This window comes from Cervus elaphus, chromosome 2 (genome assembly GCF_910594005.1).
Source record: "Cervus elaphus chromosome 2, mCerEla1.1, whole genome shotgun sequence".
Taxonomy (NCBI): domain Eukaryota; kingdom Metazoa; phylum Chordata; class Mammalia; order Artiodactyla; family Cervidae; genus Cervus; species Cervus elaphus.
This window is the reverse complement of record NC_057816.1, coordinates 12590673-12604894: the sequence shown is the minus strand read 5'-3', so window position 1 is coordinate 12604894 and position 14222 is coordinate 12590673. Positions and strand designations below refer to the sequence as shown.

Below are 14222 nucleotides of genomic sequence, written 5' to 3'. Positions count from 1 at the left end.
CTGAGTCTGCAAATTGCAGGTGACCAACTTCTGGAGGTCGAGGCATGTGGTGTGTACTAGGTGGAAAATGGATCCACAAAAAGTGTCCCTTCTGGTGTGTACATGCTTACATATCTGTTTGTTGCAGCAGATTACTTCAGTGGTGTTTTGGGGCAAGCAAGAAATGCATGATCGGTGGTTTGCTTTTGTCAGTTCCTGTGGGTGGTTAGATGAGTCAGTGTCTGGTTATTTCACTGCATGGTTGAAATCCTGCTTGGGAAAGAAAACTAGATGAGGTCCACACATATTTCTTCGTTAAACTGCAATCATAAGAAGGTTTCTAAGGCAACTGTAGGTAATTTCAACATGAGGGGCCAAATGAGGACAGTTTCATTTAACAGGCTGAGATTGGACTGTACAGGTTGCCATAGTTGTTGCTATGACAAGTAGCCATAACAGCTACTTGTTGCTATGCTGGAGATGTGGGAAACTGACAAGACACCAAAAGCCTTACAACTCTCCGTGCAGTGCAGTTTCAGGTTAGAAGTAGTTGGCAGGGAAAGGCTGACAGGTAAGACTGTAAGGGAGTAATCTGAGCCAGTAATCATTAGCTCTTGTTGGAGCCCAGAAAACAGAAGCATCGGCTCAGTCAGAATTTTTTATCATGGTTTAGAAATAGAGGTCATTTGGCTTGAATCAGTATTTATCCTTGGGGTTGTCCGCTATAACCTCTAAACAGAAGATTCCCTTCTCCCCAGGTGGGATGATAATTCATATTTGCTCCAGACTCAGGAACCCAGAAAGCCCTCTCAGTGCCACTTTTTCTCAGCAGGCACACATGCAATCTAGAAGGTGGAATTATCATCAGGGTGCCCATTTTCCAGATGAGAAAACTGAGGTTAAGGGATTTGATCAAGTTCACACACCTATACACGTGAATTGCCAAGCAAAAGCCCAGGGCAACAGTCCTCAATTTGTGTGTTTTTGCTCCACACCCACTGGGAGTGGTGGGTGGTGATCTGGCAGAATGCTTAGGCAGAAGCAAGCAATATTCAGGCTTAAATTGAAAAAAGTAAGGAAAACCACTAGAACATTCAGCTATGACCTGAATCAAATCCCTCATGATTATATAGTGAAAATGAAAATTAGATTCAAGGGGTTAGATCTGGTATCCTGAAGAACTATGTATAGAGGTTTGTACTATTGTACAGGAGGTGGTCACCAAAACCATCCCCAAGAAAAACAAATATGAGAAGGAAAAGTGGTGGCCTAAGGAGGTCCTAAAAACAGCTGAGAAAATAAGAGTAGTGAAAGGCAAAGGAAAAAGGGAAATATATACCCAATGGAATGCAGACATCCAGAGAAATGCAAGGAGAGGTAAGAAAGTCTTCGTAAGTGAGCAGTGCAAGAATTAGAGGAAAATAATAGAATTGTAAAGAGTATAGAACTCTTCAGGAAAATTGGAGCTACCAGAGGAACACTTCATGCAAAAATGGGGACAATAAAGGACAGCAAAGTCAAAGACCTACTAGAAGCAGATGTGAGTAAGTGGAGGTGGCTAGAATCCTAAGAGGATCTGTACAAAAATGGTCATAAATTCGGGATAGGGATGATGCTTGGGTCACTCTTGTAAAGCCAGATATACTGGAGCATGAAGTCAAGTGGGCCTTAGGAAGCATCACTACAAAGCTAGTGGAGGTGATGGAATTCCAGCTGAGCTGTTTAAAACATCCTAAGGAATGAAGCTTTAAAACTGCTGCATTCAATATGCCATCAATCTGGAAAACTCAGCAGTGGCCACAGTGCAGGAAAAGGTCAGTTTTCAACCAATCCAAAAGAAAGACAATTTCAAAGAATGTTCAACCTATCATGCAATTGTGCTCATCTCACTTGCTAGCAAGGAAATGCTCGAAATCCTTCAAGCTAAGCTTCAACAGTACATGAACTGGAACTTCCAGACATATAAACTGGTTTGAGGAACCAGAGATCAGATTGCCAACATCCATTGGATCATAGAGAAAGCAATGGAATCCCAGAAAATCATTTCTGTCTGCTTCACTGACTATGCTAAAGCCTTTCATTGTGTGTGTGGACCAAAACAAACTGTGGAAAATTCTTAAGGAAATGGGAGTACTGCCGGGGTCCACCCTCAGCAGGATCCAGGGGTACCCTCTGGATGAACGGCGTCAGCGAGACAGAGAGAGAGAGAGAGACACCAGACTGGGGTGTGTGCAGCAGGGTCTGGCGTTGCTTTTTTTTTTTTTTTTTTTACTGTAGCTTTTATACCCCCAGTATAGTACATTTCTAACGGGAGGTGAAAGATAACCATACAAAGTTTAGGTTAACATTACGTCAGTTTGTCCTTTACGAAACCAGGGTGTTTTCTGCATATATATATATATTTTATGAACATCTTCTTTCATGGTGGATCTTTGTACATTATCATCTGGTCTTGGGGCCTATTAACATTTTATGACCTAGGTGAAAGCAAAGCTGTTTTCTTTAGTCTATTCTTTATTGTTCTATTTTGCCTTAAGTTTAGCAGAAAACAGCAAAGTTGCAGTCCCATGGTATAGCAGGTTGCAACACAGTAGCAATACAATCCTATTAACACAAAGGTCAGTCTTTTTGCAGAAGTTTTCAGCTAAATTTATCTAAAACAGTTTGCCACACAAGACTCTGTGGCTCTGGTGACGCAGCCTATGTTTTAGCACTCTTGGTTAAAATTGACAATTATCTCATTGTTTCTACACTAGGGCTAAACTCTTATTTTTCTAAATCCTTAACTATATTAACAATGGTTTCCACTGCACAACCTCAGCACAATAACAGCAATAAAACATTGATCCAATAACCACTTTAGAATTATATTTTTTTGTGTTTTCTAATAGGGCTTTTTCACCCCCTGAAGGGCTCGGTGCCCATCAGGGCCTTTTGTGTGGTCAGGTTCTTTACGCAGTTCATGATTAAGGTGTTGTGAGCAGTCATGTGCATTAGTACACATTTGCCGAACAAGCCAGAGTGCCAGCAAAAGGGTTTTAATTGAAACGTTTCCTTCATTCCTGGCCCCTTCATAGGGAACCAGCATCCAGGAGATTTATTAATTAGGGTTCTGTGTTGGTCTTCATTGAGTGAAAGAGGAACAGGAGAGCTCTCATCAGGCAACACAAAGATCCACAACAGGTCGAACAAGGACAATAGCAAGATGGGGAGGATACAGGGTGGGCTAGAGGCCGGGGTCAACCTGGAGGGTCCCTTGTAGCCTGAACAGCCTTGCATTTCAGGTCTTCTCCTCATGACCTGGTCATGGGTGGAATCGCCCATAATGGCTCCCGGCAGAGTACCAGATCACCTTACCTGTCTCTTGAACAGTCTGTATGTAGACGAAAAAGTGGCAGTTAGAATCAGACACGAAACAACTGAAAGATTTAAAATTGGGAATGGAGCATGACAAGGTGTACATTGTCACTCCCTTTATTTAACTTCTATGTAGGATACATCATTCAATATGCTGGACTACATAAATCCCAAGCTGGAATCAAGATTGCTGGGTATCAACATCCACAGATATGAAGATGACACCTCGATAATGGCAGATAGCAAAGAACTAAAGTCTCTTGATGAGGAGAGGAGATGCAAAAATTGCCTTAAATCTCAACATTCAAAAAACTATTCACAAAAAAATACTCAACATTCAATGCATCCAGTCCCACCACTTCAAGACATATAGATGAGGGAAATGTGGAAACAGTAGCAGATCTTATTTTCTTGGGCTCCAAAATCACTATGGACCTTGACTGCAACCACAAAATTAAAACACACTTGCTCCTTGGAAGGAAGAAAGGCTATGAAAAACCAGGATGGTGTATTAAAAGCAGAGATTCACTTTGCTACAGAGGTCTGTAGTGGCAAAACTATGATTTTTCCAGTAATCACGTATAGATGTGCTATCTGAAACTTAAGAAAGGGTGAATGGTAAAAAACTGAGCTTTTGACTGTGGTGCTTCAGAATATTTTTGAGAGTCCCTTATACAAGAAGATAAAACCAGTCAATATGAAAGGAAATCAACTTCTGACCCCTGATGTCTCAGCTGAGGCATCTACTGAGGGCCTCCAGGTGGAAAGCACGGGTGCTTCCACTGCAAAAGTGCCTAACCGTGGCAGCTTCAAGTAAAGAATTTGTAGCTCCACCGCCAGAGGAAGCTCAGAAAGGCTGAAGGCTCTGTGTACCCTGGGTCCCCCGATAACTGCATTGCATTCTCCCCAGCAGCATTGGAGGCCAAGGAAGGGGCATTCTGGTCCCTGGGGGAGGGGGATGCCTCAGGGATCCACTGGGGCCATCACTTACCAAATAGGACTGGAAAGGGCAGAGCAGGCATATGTGGCAGACAGCTGGTGACTGGGGTGTGGGAACAAGAGGGAACCAGCTCTGCGGGAACTACCTCACCCAAACTCCCCTGGAGGAGAAGCCCAGTGATAAGATCATCTGAGATGGGATGAAGAGAGTCTATTCCATTACCCCTTAGAATTCCTCTGAATGAGGAGGTGGTGGAGTTGGTCGGTCATCACGAACTCTTCCATGGCCTAGACCATCCCCCAGTCGCTATCTTTGGGGCTGCCTCTCCCCAGCTTTAATTATGTAGTTCTGGAGGAAACTGAGAATCATGTGTGCTGCTGGGTCAGGGCCAATGATCATGTAAAGCCAAACATAGGACCCCATGGTCCTGCCAGGATGGCTGATCTGGGCCTGTACAGGTGATCTGAGGTGGGTCATTCAGAGAACACCATTGAACTCTAATATCTCTGAGCTTCTTTCCTTACTAGGTGGTGCCTTGGGGATATAAAACCCTAGGACAGGTAGCTTGGACTCCCTCACTAGGTGTAGAAGCCTTAAGGAAGAAAGTTGTCAGCTAAGATCATCAAAGAAGAGGGAAGGGAAAGAGCGAGTGTGAGAAAGACAGAACTCATGACTTCTGATTTCTTGGGTCCAGTCACTGAAATCTTTGTATTTGCTCTGATTCTTGTGTCCTGGACTCCCAGAATCATTTCAATGAGTCTCCCTTTTCCTTGAAGCCAGTTGGAGTTGGGCTCCTCTCAATTTTGATTCAGACTTGGTTCTAGATCCTTCACTCCCAGAGAGGCACCCACTTGTTTCAGCACCATTATGAGTGAAACCCTTCATTGTTTACTGAGAATAGGGTGTGTAGACCACCAAATGCAGTTCATCAGCATCCTGGGCAGGAGTGCCCTAAGTGTGAGTGAGTGTGTGTTAGGAGTGGCCTTAATGATTCCTGAATCACCCCAAGCGTTTACACTGCCTGTGCCAGGCCAATCCTGTCATTTCCTCGATCATAAACCGAGAAGTACTGCCTCAGGAAGACGTCGCCCAGGATCCAGGTCTCTGCAGATGTACTCGCTGGGTTCGCTTCAAAGTTGATAAAGCAGTCGCCGCTAGAATCCTGGGGGAGCAGAGACACACATCAGTCAGCCTGAGTCCTTATCAGCGACTCCCCCCAATATCCAGACCGAGCAGCGTTCTTGGTTTTATTTCCCTCTTTTGGTGAGAATCAAGTGGTTTTATGAGCTTCAGGGCATGTGAGAGTTCATCCAAAGCCAAAAAGGGCCCATACATGTGGCTGCCATGAGGAAGGGTGTGGTGAGTGGAGGACTGGGCGTTCAGGAAATAGTGGAATGATAAACAACAAAGTCCTACTGTAGAGAGTAAGGAACTATATTCAATATCCAGTGATAAACCACATGAAAGAGAATAAGAAAAAGAATATATATATTTTTATGTGTATAACTGGGTCACATTTCTGTGCAGCAGAACTTAAGGTGACACTGAAGATCAGCCATCCTTCAGTATAATTTTTAGAAAAGAACAAGCATGTCCCCTGGTTCTCCTCACTCCCTGTTTCTTTCCTTCTGTCTCCTGCTCCTTGTTTTCTCTACAGAGAATGCAGGTTCTCCTCCGGCATCCCCAAAATCCAAACTTTATTAAAAAACTTTATTTTGTATTGGAATATAGCTGATTAACAATTTTCTGAGTTTCAGATGGACAAAAAATGGACTCAATTGTATGTATCTATGTATCCTGGTCCCAAAAATACCCCTCCCATCCAGGCTGTCATAAAACTGAGCAGAGCTCCCTGTGCTACACAGTAGCTCATTGTTGGTTATCCATCTTAAATATAGCAGTGCCCACAACACGTTCTTGAAAACTTAACTCAGGAACTGTGGGAAGCCTCCTTCATCCCACACTCACCCTCTTTGGTCACTCCAGGCTTGATTGGGTAACTTACTCTGGTTCCCCATTCCCACCGGTCAGTCCGTAGGCCTCATCACCCTTAGTAAGTCCCCAGTGCCCCAATGCAGAGCACCTTGGGATGCCATTTTCATGGAATCCAGTGCAGTGTTGCCTAGAACCAAGCAACCCTCCATGTGGCTCCATGAGTTTGTGGTTTTAAAATTCCTGAAATTCCCTCTGTTCCTCGAAGCCTTCTTTGAGCCCATCAGCCTGCTATGGCCAGGAGGCACTGGCCCAGCCACAAGGCTCAGTAGCATCTGCAATGGTGTAACATGGCCTGCAGAGGGCGCCTTCCTCCCAGCAGCAGCCCAGGGGATCCTGCAAGCTCCAGTTTGAGAACCAACTCTCAGTATTGTCCACTCACCTTCATGGCGTAGGCTTGAGCTGGCAGTGGGTAGTTGATGCCGTTGATGGTGAAGTCAATAGAGGGCAGGGTATTGACCGCAGAACAGGAAACATAGTGCTATTAGAGAGAGAGGGAGAGAGGTTGGCCCTGGAGATCTTTGTTGTGTGTGGATACTGGGAGTGACCCTGGGGCTTGAACTTTCACCTCGGATCCCTGTGGCTTGGCACCGAGGAACCTCATGATCTTATTGACCAGTCTTCTTGGGCCAAGGATCGCTGATGCCCCGGTGTCCACAAGGGCCTGACAGCCGCCATAACAAGCAACAGTGTCTCCTTCCATGGAGATGCTGAGAGAACAGTGGAGCAAAGAGGGCATTGAGGTCACTCTGAGTCTCCCCAGAGCTGCTCCCTTCCTGTGTGTCTCCTAAACAGCCCTTTGTCTCTTGCCCTGACTCTCTTCATCTGCTCTCGACATGGCACCTCCCTTGACATGCTTGAATGCAGTACTTCAATACTCCAGGATCTTTTGTACCTTGAAACAAGCTGGCCTTCCTTCCTAGAAGAGTCCCCTCCCCTTTGACTAGCAAATGACTTCTCATCTTCCAGATTCCAGCTTAATTGTCATGGATTCAGGGAAGTCTTTCCTGCGGTGTTTATCAGTCTCCTGTCTTTGTCACTCTCTGTAGACCCTTCCCCACGACTAGCATGTACCAAAATCACAATTCACTAAGTGTGTGTGTCATTTCTGTGCATCTGCCTTCTTAGATGTGAGGGCGAGTTTTATTCTCATTGCCTCCCTAAAGTGCCTGGCACACAGTGGATGCCCAATGTTTGTCTGTTCCATGAGTGAATGAAGACTGTGAAAATAATGAGGAACATCTAGAGAGCTGTATCTGGTAGGGAACAAATAATGGGTGGAACACAGAGTGAAGATGGAGATTCACAGGGGCAGCAGATTCCCATAGTAGGGGGAGAGAGGGGCTCCTCTGGGGGAGGGAGTCTCCCATCACTGCTCCTACAACCAGCTCAGACCCTGAGATCCTGGCCAGGAAATACATGACTAGCCCAGGGAAACTCCAAAAGAGAGGTCAGCTTTTGTCTGACGGTATCACACAGATTCCTATCAGTTATTGCCTCTTGTCCTCAGGTGACTCCTCAATCCCACCTTTCTGATTCTTTCAGTTATAGCCCCTGCCCCACTCTGTGCCCAGGGATGTGGGGTGTCTTTTTTATTAGTTGCTTTCATGTCTTATGACTGCAGCCAACCTCTCTCCACTGCTGGGTAGCTTCTCCATAAGGAGACCAGTTTTCCCCATTTGCTAAGGACTTTCCCTGTTTGTAAACTGAGACTTATCTGTACTGAGAACTTCCTTGGTCCAAGGTAGCCATGGACAGTTGGTCATCTTATCATACTGCTGTCCAGGCTGGTGAAATCCTCCCTGATCCTGTTCACCACACTGCAGAGTCCTCTGACCATGCTCCCCGCCTCACAGGTCAGTGGGTGCAAGGCTCTCCCAGCTGCACAGACCTCTCTGGACCCTGTGAGGATCCTGGTCAGAGCCCTGGTCAGGAGGCCTGGGATTATGAACCCATGGGCTGTTTGTGTATCTATGTGCTTGTGTGTTTGTTTGTATGTGTCTCTGTGTGTGCTTCTGTGTCTCTGACTTGCTATGCATGTTTATATGTGTCTCTGTGTATGTGTATATGTGTCTGCTTGTGTGTTTCCATGTGTCTGTGTGTCTGTCTGTGTCGTTGTGGGTGGTGTATATGTTTGTGTGACTATGTGTCTGAGAATCCATTTGTGAGTGTCTGCCTGTGTCCATGTGCAGATGTGGAGCATCCCTTGTGCTGCCGCTCAGAGGGAGAGGCTTACCGGTGCATGTAGACACGCCAGTCGCCTGGTTGGATCAACGGTACCCAGTTGAGCGCTCCCTGGTAGTAGGATTTATCTACCCCACCAAACATCACCACACTGCCCTCCGGCTTGCTCCTGTAGAGAGACGACAGCAGGGGGATCCTTGGAGGATGATAACAACAGCACTGTCTGAGAGCTTTGCTTCTCCACCCATCAAGGCCCTAATAAGGTCCTCATTGACGGATGCAGAAATCGAGGCTAGGAGTGATTGAACACCAGACTGAGGTCGGTTACTTGCTAATGAGTGGCACAGAGGAGGTTAGAAGCTGAGTCACCTGGCTGGGCTCTACCCATTATATCTTCTGAAGATGCCCTGGACCTCCTGTGACCTGAGAGCTCAGACACCCTCAGAGGACAGGGTGCTGAAGCATTTTGGCTTTCCCCTTGTCTATTTGTCATTTTTCCGGAAAATCAAGGCCTGGGAGTGCTAAGGGTGTGGGATCAGGTCACCCAGAGTTGGTTCCACTAGCCTGTGACCTCTACTGTCCAAAGGGCCCCACACTCAGAAGGGACCCCACAACTGCTCTCCCTTCTTGAAATGCCTAACATTTCTTGAACAAGGGTCCTACACTTTTTGTGTGTGTTCTACAATTTCGTTTTTCACTGGCTTTTGCAATTTGGGTGGCTGGTACTGGGCTTGCAGTGAAATGCTAATGAGGAAGGAAAGCTACCCACCATCCTTCTCCTTCCTTATCAAATTCATAAGGAAATCCTAATGCCTTTTCCTTCCACTTGTTTCCTGTTGCCTCTCATTAGTCTTCCTCCTGACTCATCCCCCTAGACCAAGTTACTGATCTTCAGCCCAGGAGCAGGGTTAAGTTCCAATAAATCATTATTTCTAAAAGCAGGTGGTGAAGCCAGGTAGGGGCCTGGGGCCATAGTTACCTTGAGTTAGATTATCTCTCAGGATATTTCTTTATCAAGTGTTCTATATATTTCATGCAACTGAAATTACAGCTAATTTGGAGAAACTGATTGTCCATCCCAGACTTACTTGCTCAAGTAGAAGGCAAAAACCGGCTCAGAAATGGCACCTTGATTCTTCAGGTTGTCAAAGATGGGGATGCCTCCAGTGAAAGATAAGTTGGGGTAGTTCAAGCCCAAGATGCCATCTAAAGGCATTCCTTCAAACCCATATTGCTCCACGCTTAAACCAAATGGCTGGTCAGTACTTACAAGGTCCCCAATCTGTGGGAGAGAAGAGTGATCCCACTTACAGATACATGAAGTGGGGCTAGGACTGGGCTGGGGTGCATTGCCATTAGATCCTCAGAGAAGAATTGAGGCTGGGCTGTGTCTTCAGTGGACCTCACACAGTTAGACCAAACTGGGAGGGGAATTTGGGTTCCATTTGAGAGAGGCTATGAATTTTAAATCATCTGCCTCTCTGAAAGACACCACCTGAGTGAGTCAAATTGGCCTCGTGGCTTCTCTACAGGTGGGACAACCAAGAATCAGGCCAAGACCCATTGGTGCCCCCTTGTGGACAAAATGAGCCAAGAGCAAGGTGGTCTTCTCTTTGGCATCACTGTGACCTAATGACAGGAATGGACTGCTTTCTCTGTAAGGTACTGTGGATTCTGCATCTGTCCAGGAAGACAGAAGCCGAAAACACAATCTTGCTTGCAGGGATCTATGAAATTACTGCCTGGGGATTCACTTTTGGGGATATGTGTGTCATTGTGTGAGTGTATATGAGAGAAAAAGAGAGAGGGGGTAACTACTCAAGTACTTTGGGGGAGGCAGGCCTTAAGTTTTGTCGGACTCTCAAAGGCCCTCTAGAGTGAGAACTCATTTATGAGGCCCCCTAACTTCTCAGGCCTCCAGTTTCCCAGTCTGGATACCTGAAGCCCTTGACTGCCCCGAGGGTCCCCAGATTAGTTTTATCCTTTCCCCAAACACCCCACAGCATCTTCAGTCCTGAAAAGTCAGCCGAGCTCCACTGTTTACCACATGCTTGTGCTCAGCAAGGCCCTTGCTGTCTGCACCTCTGTTTCCTCATGTCACATGAGCTAATCAGAGAAACTGCTGTGTGGGGTTGTCAGGACTAAACCAGTTATCACCTGAAAGTGCCTGGAACAGTCGGAGAATATAAAAGTGGGTGCCTTTTTCCCCTCTCCTCACTCCCAGCAAAATGAACCTTGAACTATTCATGGGCAGAGAAGCTGCAAGTCCCCATCTCAAGCCACTCTCTGGGTTAGCTAATCTGTGTGCTCATGTGTCACCACAGGCACTGCCTCCCCAGGGACAGGGTCCTGTGGGTAAGACGGCGATTATCTATGGGATTTAGGTTAGGAAGTGTCCTGCCAGAAGGTCCCGCATCTGTTTTGCAAGCAGTGGTCACTCCATTGCCAGTCCTGACTCAGCATTTGTTACACTGTTACCCGAACGGTGTCATGACCAACAACTCCCTCAATGGTCCCAGAACCGTATATGATGCTGAAGGTCTTATTGGTATGCCGGTAGGTGGAAGACTCATTATGTCTGAACATAACGTGTGAGGCTGCAGACACAAGAGATAAGTGTCATCAGGTGCCAAGGGTGCAAAACAGGGTGGCAGGGCAAGGGAAAGATGGTCTGGGTAAGGGGTGTCTGTACTCACAACAGGTTGGGCTGGTGCAAAGGATGGAGGGCACCCACAAGTCAGATGATGCTGTGTCAAAGAGAACCTGGAATTCCTGAGGGGGTGTTCCAATGGTGATGTTACCCACATAGAACATCTACAGGGACAAGGAGTGAGTAGGTTATTGCAGAACTGGCTATCCTATATTCCCACACTCATGCCTCCCTCTGGATGTCACATATCTCTTGAGATCACTTTCTAACCACCGTGCAGCTCACTGATGTTGGTCCCAGAGGGGCCTGCATTTTAAATATTTTTCATGTACTACATGGTATGCAGGATATTGACTCTATGACCAGGTGTTGAAGTGGGACCTCCTGCATTGGAAGCACAGAGGCATAACCACTGGACCTCCAGGACCACTAGACACCCAGGGAAGTCCTGGTGCCTTCATTTGAGAAGCTCTGTAATCTCTGCCAACCCAGCCTTAACACCCCCTTCTCCAGGACGTCCTTCTTGATCAACCTCAGCCACTCCCTCTAAACTCAGAACACAACCAATCAATACCATAGAGGTGACACTTTCATTTGATATCTACTTACTAATATGCCTATCTCTCAGGCTGGCATGAATATTCTTGAAGACAAAATAAGCCCTTTTTCCAATCTAAAAACAGTAACCACAGTGTTAGATACTTAAGGCTTTACACGGAATACGGGTTCAGTATCTTATTACAGCTTTGGTTCTTGCTTTTGTGGAAACTGATTTCCTCGGCCTGGGGATTCACAATTGCTTTGACGTTGTTTCTACCATTTGATCAGTGATGGTTCACTCTTCATCTGCAACTGACTGACTCACTTATTTCAGAAGGAACAATATCCTTCAAACTAATGACACATCTCTGACACAGAAATGGATATTTACCTGCTACCTGGGAATTACCGGGCCGAGTCACAAAGACCAACAATTCAGGATGAGAGTGTGTTCTCCTCTGGGTGGGGTCCCTGTTTTCCAGTGTTTCTGCCTCCTGCAGGAACCCCAACCCCACATCCCACCTGGCATTTCCATATGAGCCGCGGTGCTAGGCTAGAGCGCCAGGGGGCGCTGTGGAGCACTATTCCCCCCAATACTCACATCCTCGAAGTTTCTCAGAGGGTGAGTAGCTATATTTGAGCCAGGAGAAGAAGTCTGGTACAGTCTGTAAGCATGTTCCTTCAGGAAATTGTTCAGCATATTTTTTTCACTGCGGGTTTTTCTCATGATCTTCACTCTCGTTAGAGGTATACTTTACCGATCATTTGACAAAGAAAACAAAGAAGAAGTTACAATTAGCTGTCAGTGTTCAGGTAAAACTGTTGGAGTGGCCCTGTGTATTTTCTAATCATTTTAATGAGGCACATTATTATCAGAATTTCATGCATATACCATGGCAAAGACAGGTTTGATTACAGGTTCTGTTCTGCAACCTGGGATAAGCCATATGACCCTGTGGAGTCTCAGTCTCCACCTCGGTAAAATGGTGGAATGTAGCAATACAAACCCTCCAAATAGAATATCTTAGGGATAAGTGAAGTGATGGATATAAGGTACCTGATAAATAGGAAGTCTCAACAATGACAGGCATTTGCATTGCTGTTGCCATCCCAAGATATCCTTCTCATAGAACCTCAAGGAAGAGGTAGAAGGGGGACTCTTATGCTCTTTTACAAGGGAGCAATTTGAAATGCATGATGTTACTGAGATTGCTGTGGTCACACTGCTTGTCTGATATAAAACTGTATATAAAACAGTATATCATTCTCCAAGTTGAAAGAGAAGAGGGAATTGAAAGAAGAATCCAGGAGATAGGGAATAAATGAGGGAAATTCAGAGGCTCGAGAAGGAAGAATGAGTCAAGTGAAAAATTAAAAGAAAACAACACAGAGAGGAATACACTCACAGAGACTTCCAAAGAGAAGGAGAGGTAAATGATAGTGATACAGAGATGCAGACATAGACATATACACACTGAAGTAGACAGGGAACAAAGAGGACATGTTGAATAAAATGTAGAAAAGTGCTATTCCACAGGACCACACCTACATCTGCATAGGCTGTGCACTGAACAGTTGTAAGGAGTTACATTTTCAATAGGTCATGACTGGACCCCAAGAGTTGTGCAACCATGCAAATCTACACCAAGACCCTTGGGATCCACAGTTCCTAAAGCAAGGTACTTATCAATAAGTAAGGGTTGAACTTTAAGACTGTCAGAGAAATATTCATTCCCATCTAAACCTGATGGGTTGAAGAATAATCAGATGAAAAATCCGAGAAAGGAAGATCATGCATTTACAGTCCCCATACTTACTTGACTATGCACTCTGAGAAGGCCACCAGCCCGAGGAGCACAAGCCACCTCATGCTTCTTTCTTGGCTCCAAGTATTCAGGGAAGTTCGGGTTCTTAGCATGTAGTGGTGATTGTGAGCTCCTAATTATATATGCTCTGCCATGCCCTAGTTTTCCCCTTTACGCCACTAATAGATCTGATAAAAACACAAAGCTTTCGATAAAATCTTTACCTTCCTCAGTGTCCTTGGCGAGTGGACTTTGAAGCTTCTCAGAATACAGACAATTGAACTGTAATCTCTTCCTTGAATCTTGGCTGGAAAATCTAACTGATCTGCATGGACATCTAAGGAGACAGAGAACCTTGCCTACTTGGAGAAAAAACTGCTAAGAACATCATGAAAATGGTAACTAGGGGCCATACTTGACATTCATGGTTTCATGTCATCTTCTTAGTCACTTGATGAGATATGCATTGCTGTCTTTGTTGGAGAGGAGATTGCTAGGAGGATATGTTGTCAAATGGCATTGAAGACTTCAGGGACAGCCCAGGGACCCACAACTGGCCTTAGGTAGTGGGTCTAATGGCAAGGATCAGGGGCACTTCTGTCAGTCTGCATCAAAGTTTAGGGTAGAGTAGTAGCTCAATTGCATGGGTTTCAGTATTGGAAAAAATTCCATATTCATCCACCGATATTTTATATCATCCAACAAATGTACAAGGAAGAATTGTTTGCTGGGTTCTGGGTTAAAGGCTTCAAAGTCAAAGTTGATCAAGACAAAA

General features: G+C 45.5%; 1 protein-coding gene across 1 annotated transcript; it reads right to left on the bottom strand.

Moving 5' to 3' along the window:
* Positions 1 to 5288: 5288 nt before the first annotated feature.
* On the bottom strand, positions 5289 to 13560 carry LOC122674351 (pregnancy-associated glycoprotein 1-like). The gene is made up of 9 exons (XM_043872611.1): positions 13460 to 13560; positions 12244 to 12394; positions 11149 to 11266; positions 10931 to 11049; positions 9541 to 9734; positions 8505 to 8621; positions 6837 to 6978; positions 6651 to 6749; positions 5289 to 5438 (listed from the first exon to the last, which is right to left on the bottom strand). The coding sequence occupies exons 1-9, from the start codon at positions 13558 to 13560 to the stop codon at positions 5289 to 5291; spliced, it is 1191 nt and encodes a 396-aa protein (XP_043728546.1).
* Positions 13561 to 14222: the final 662 nt, after the last annotated feature.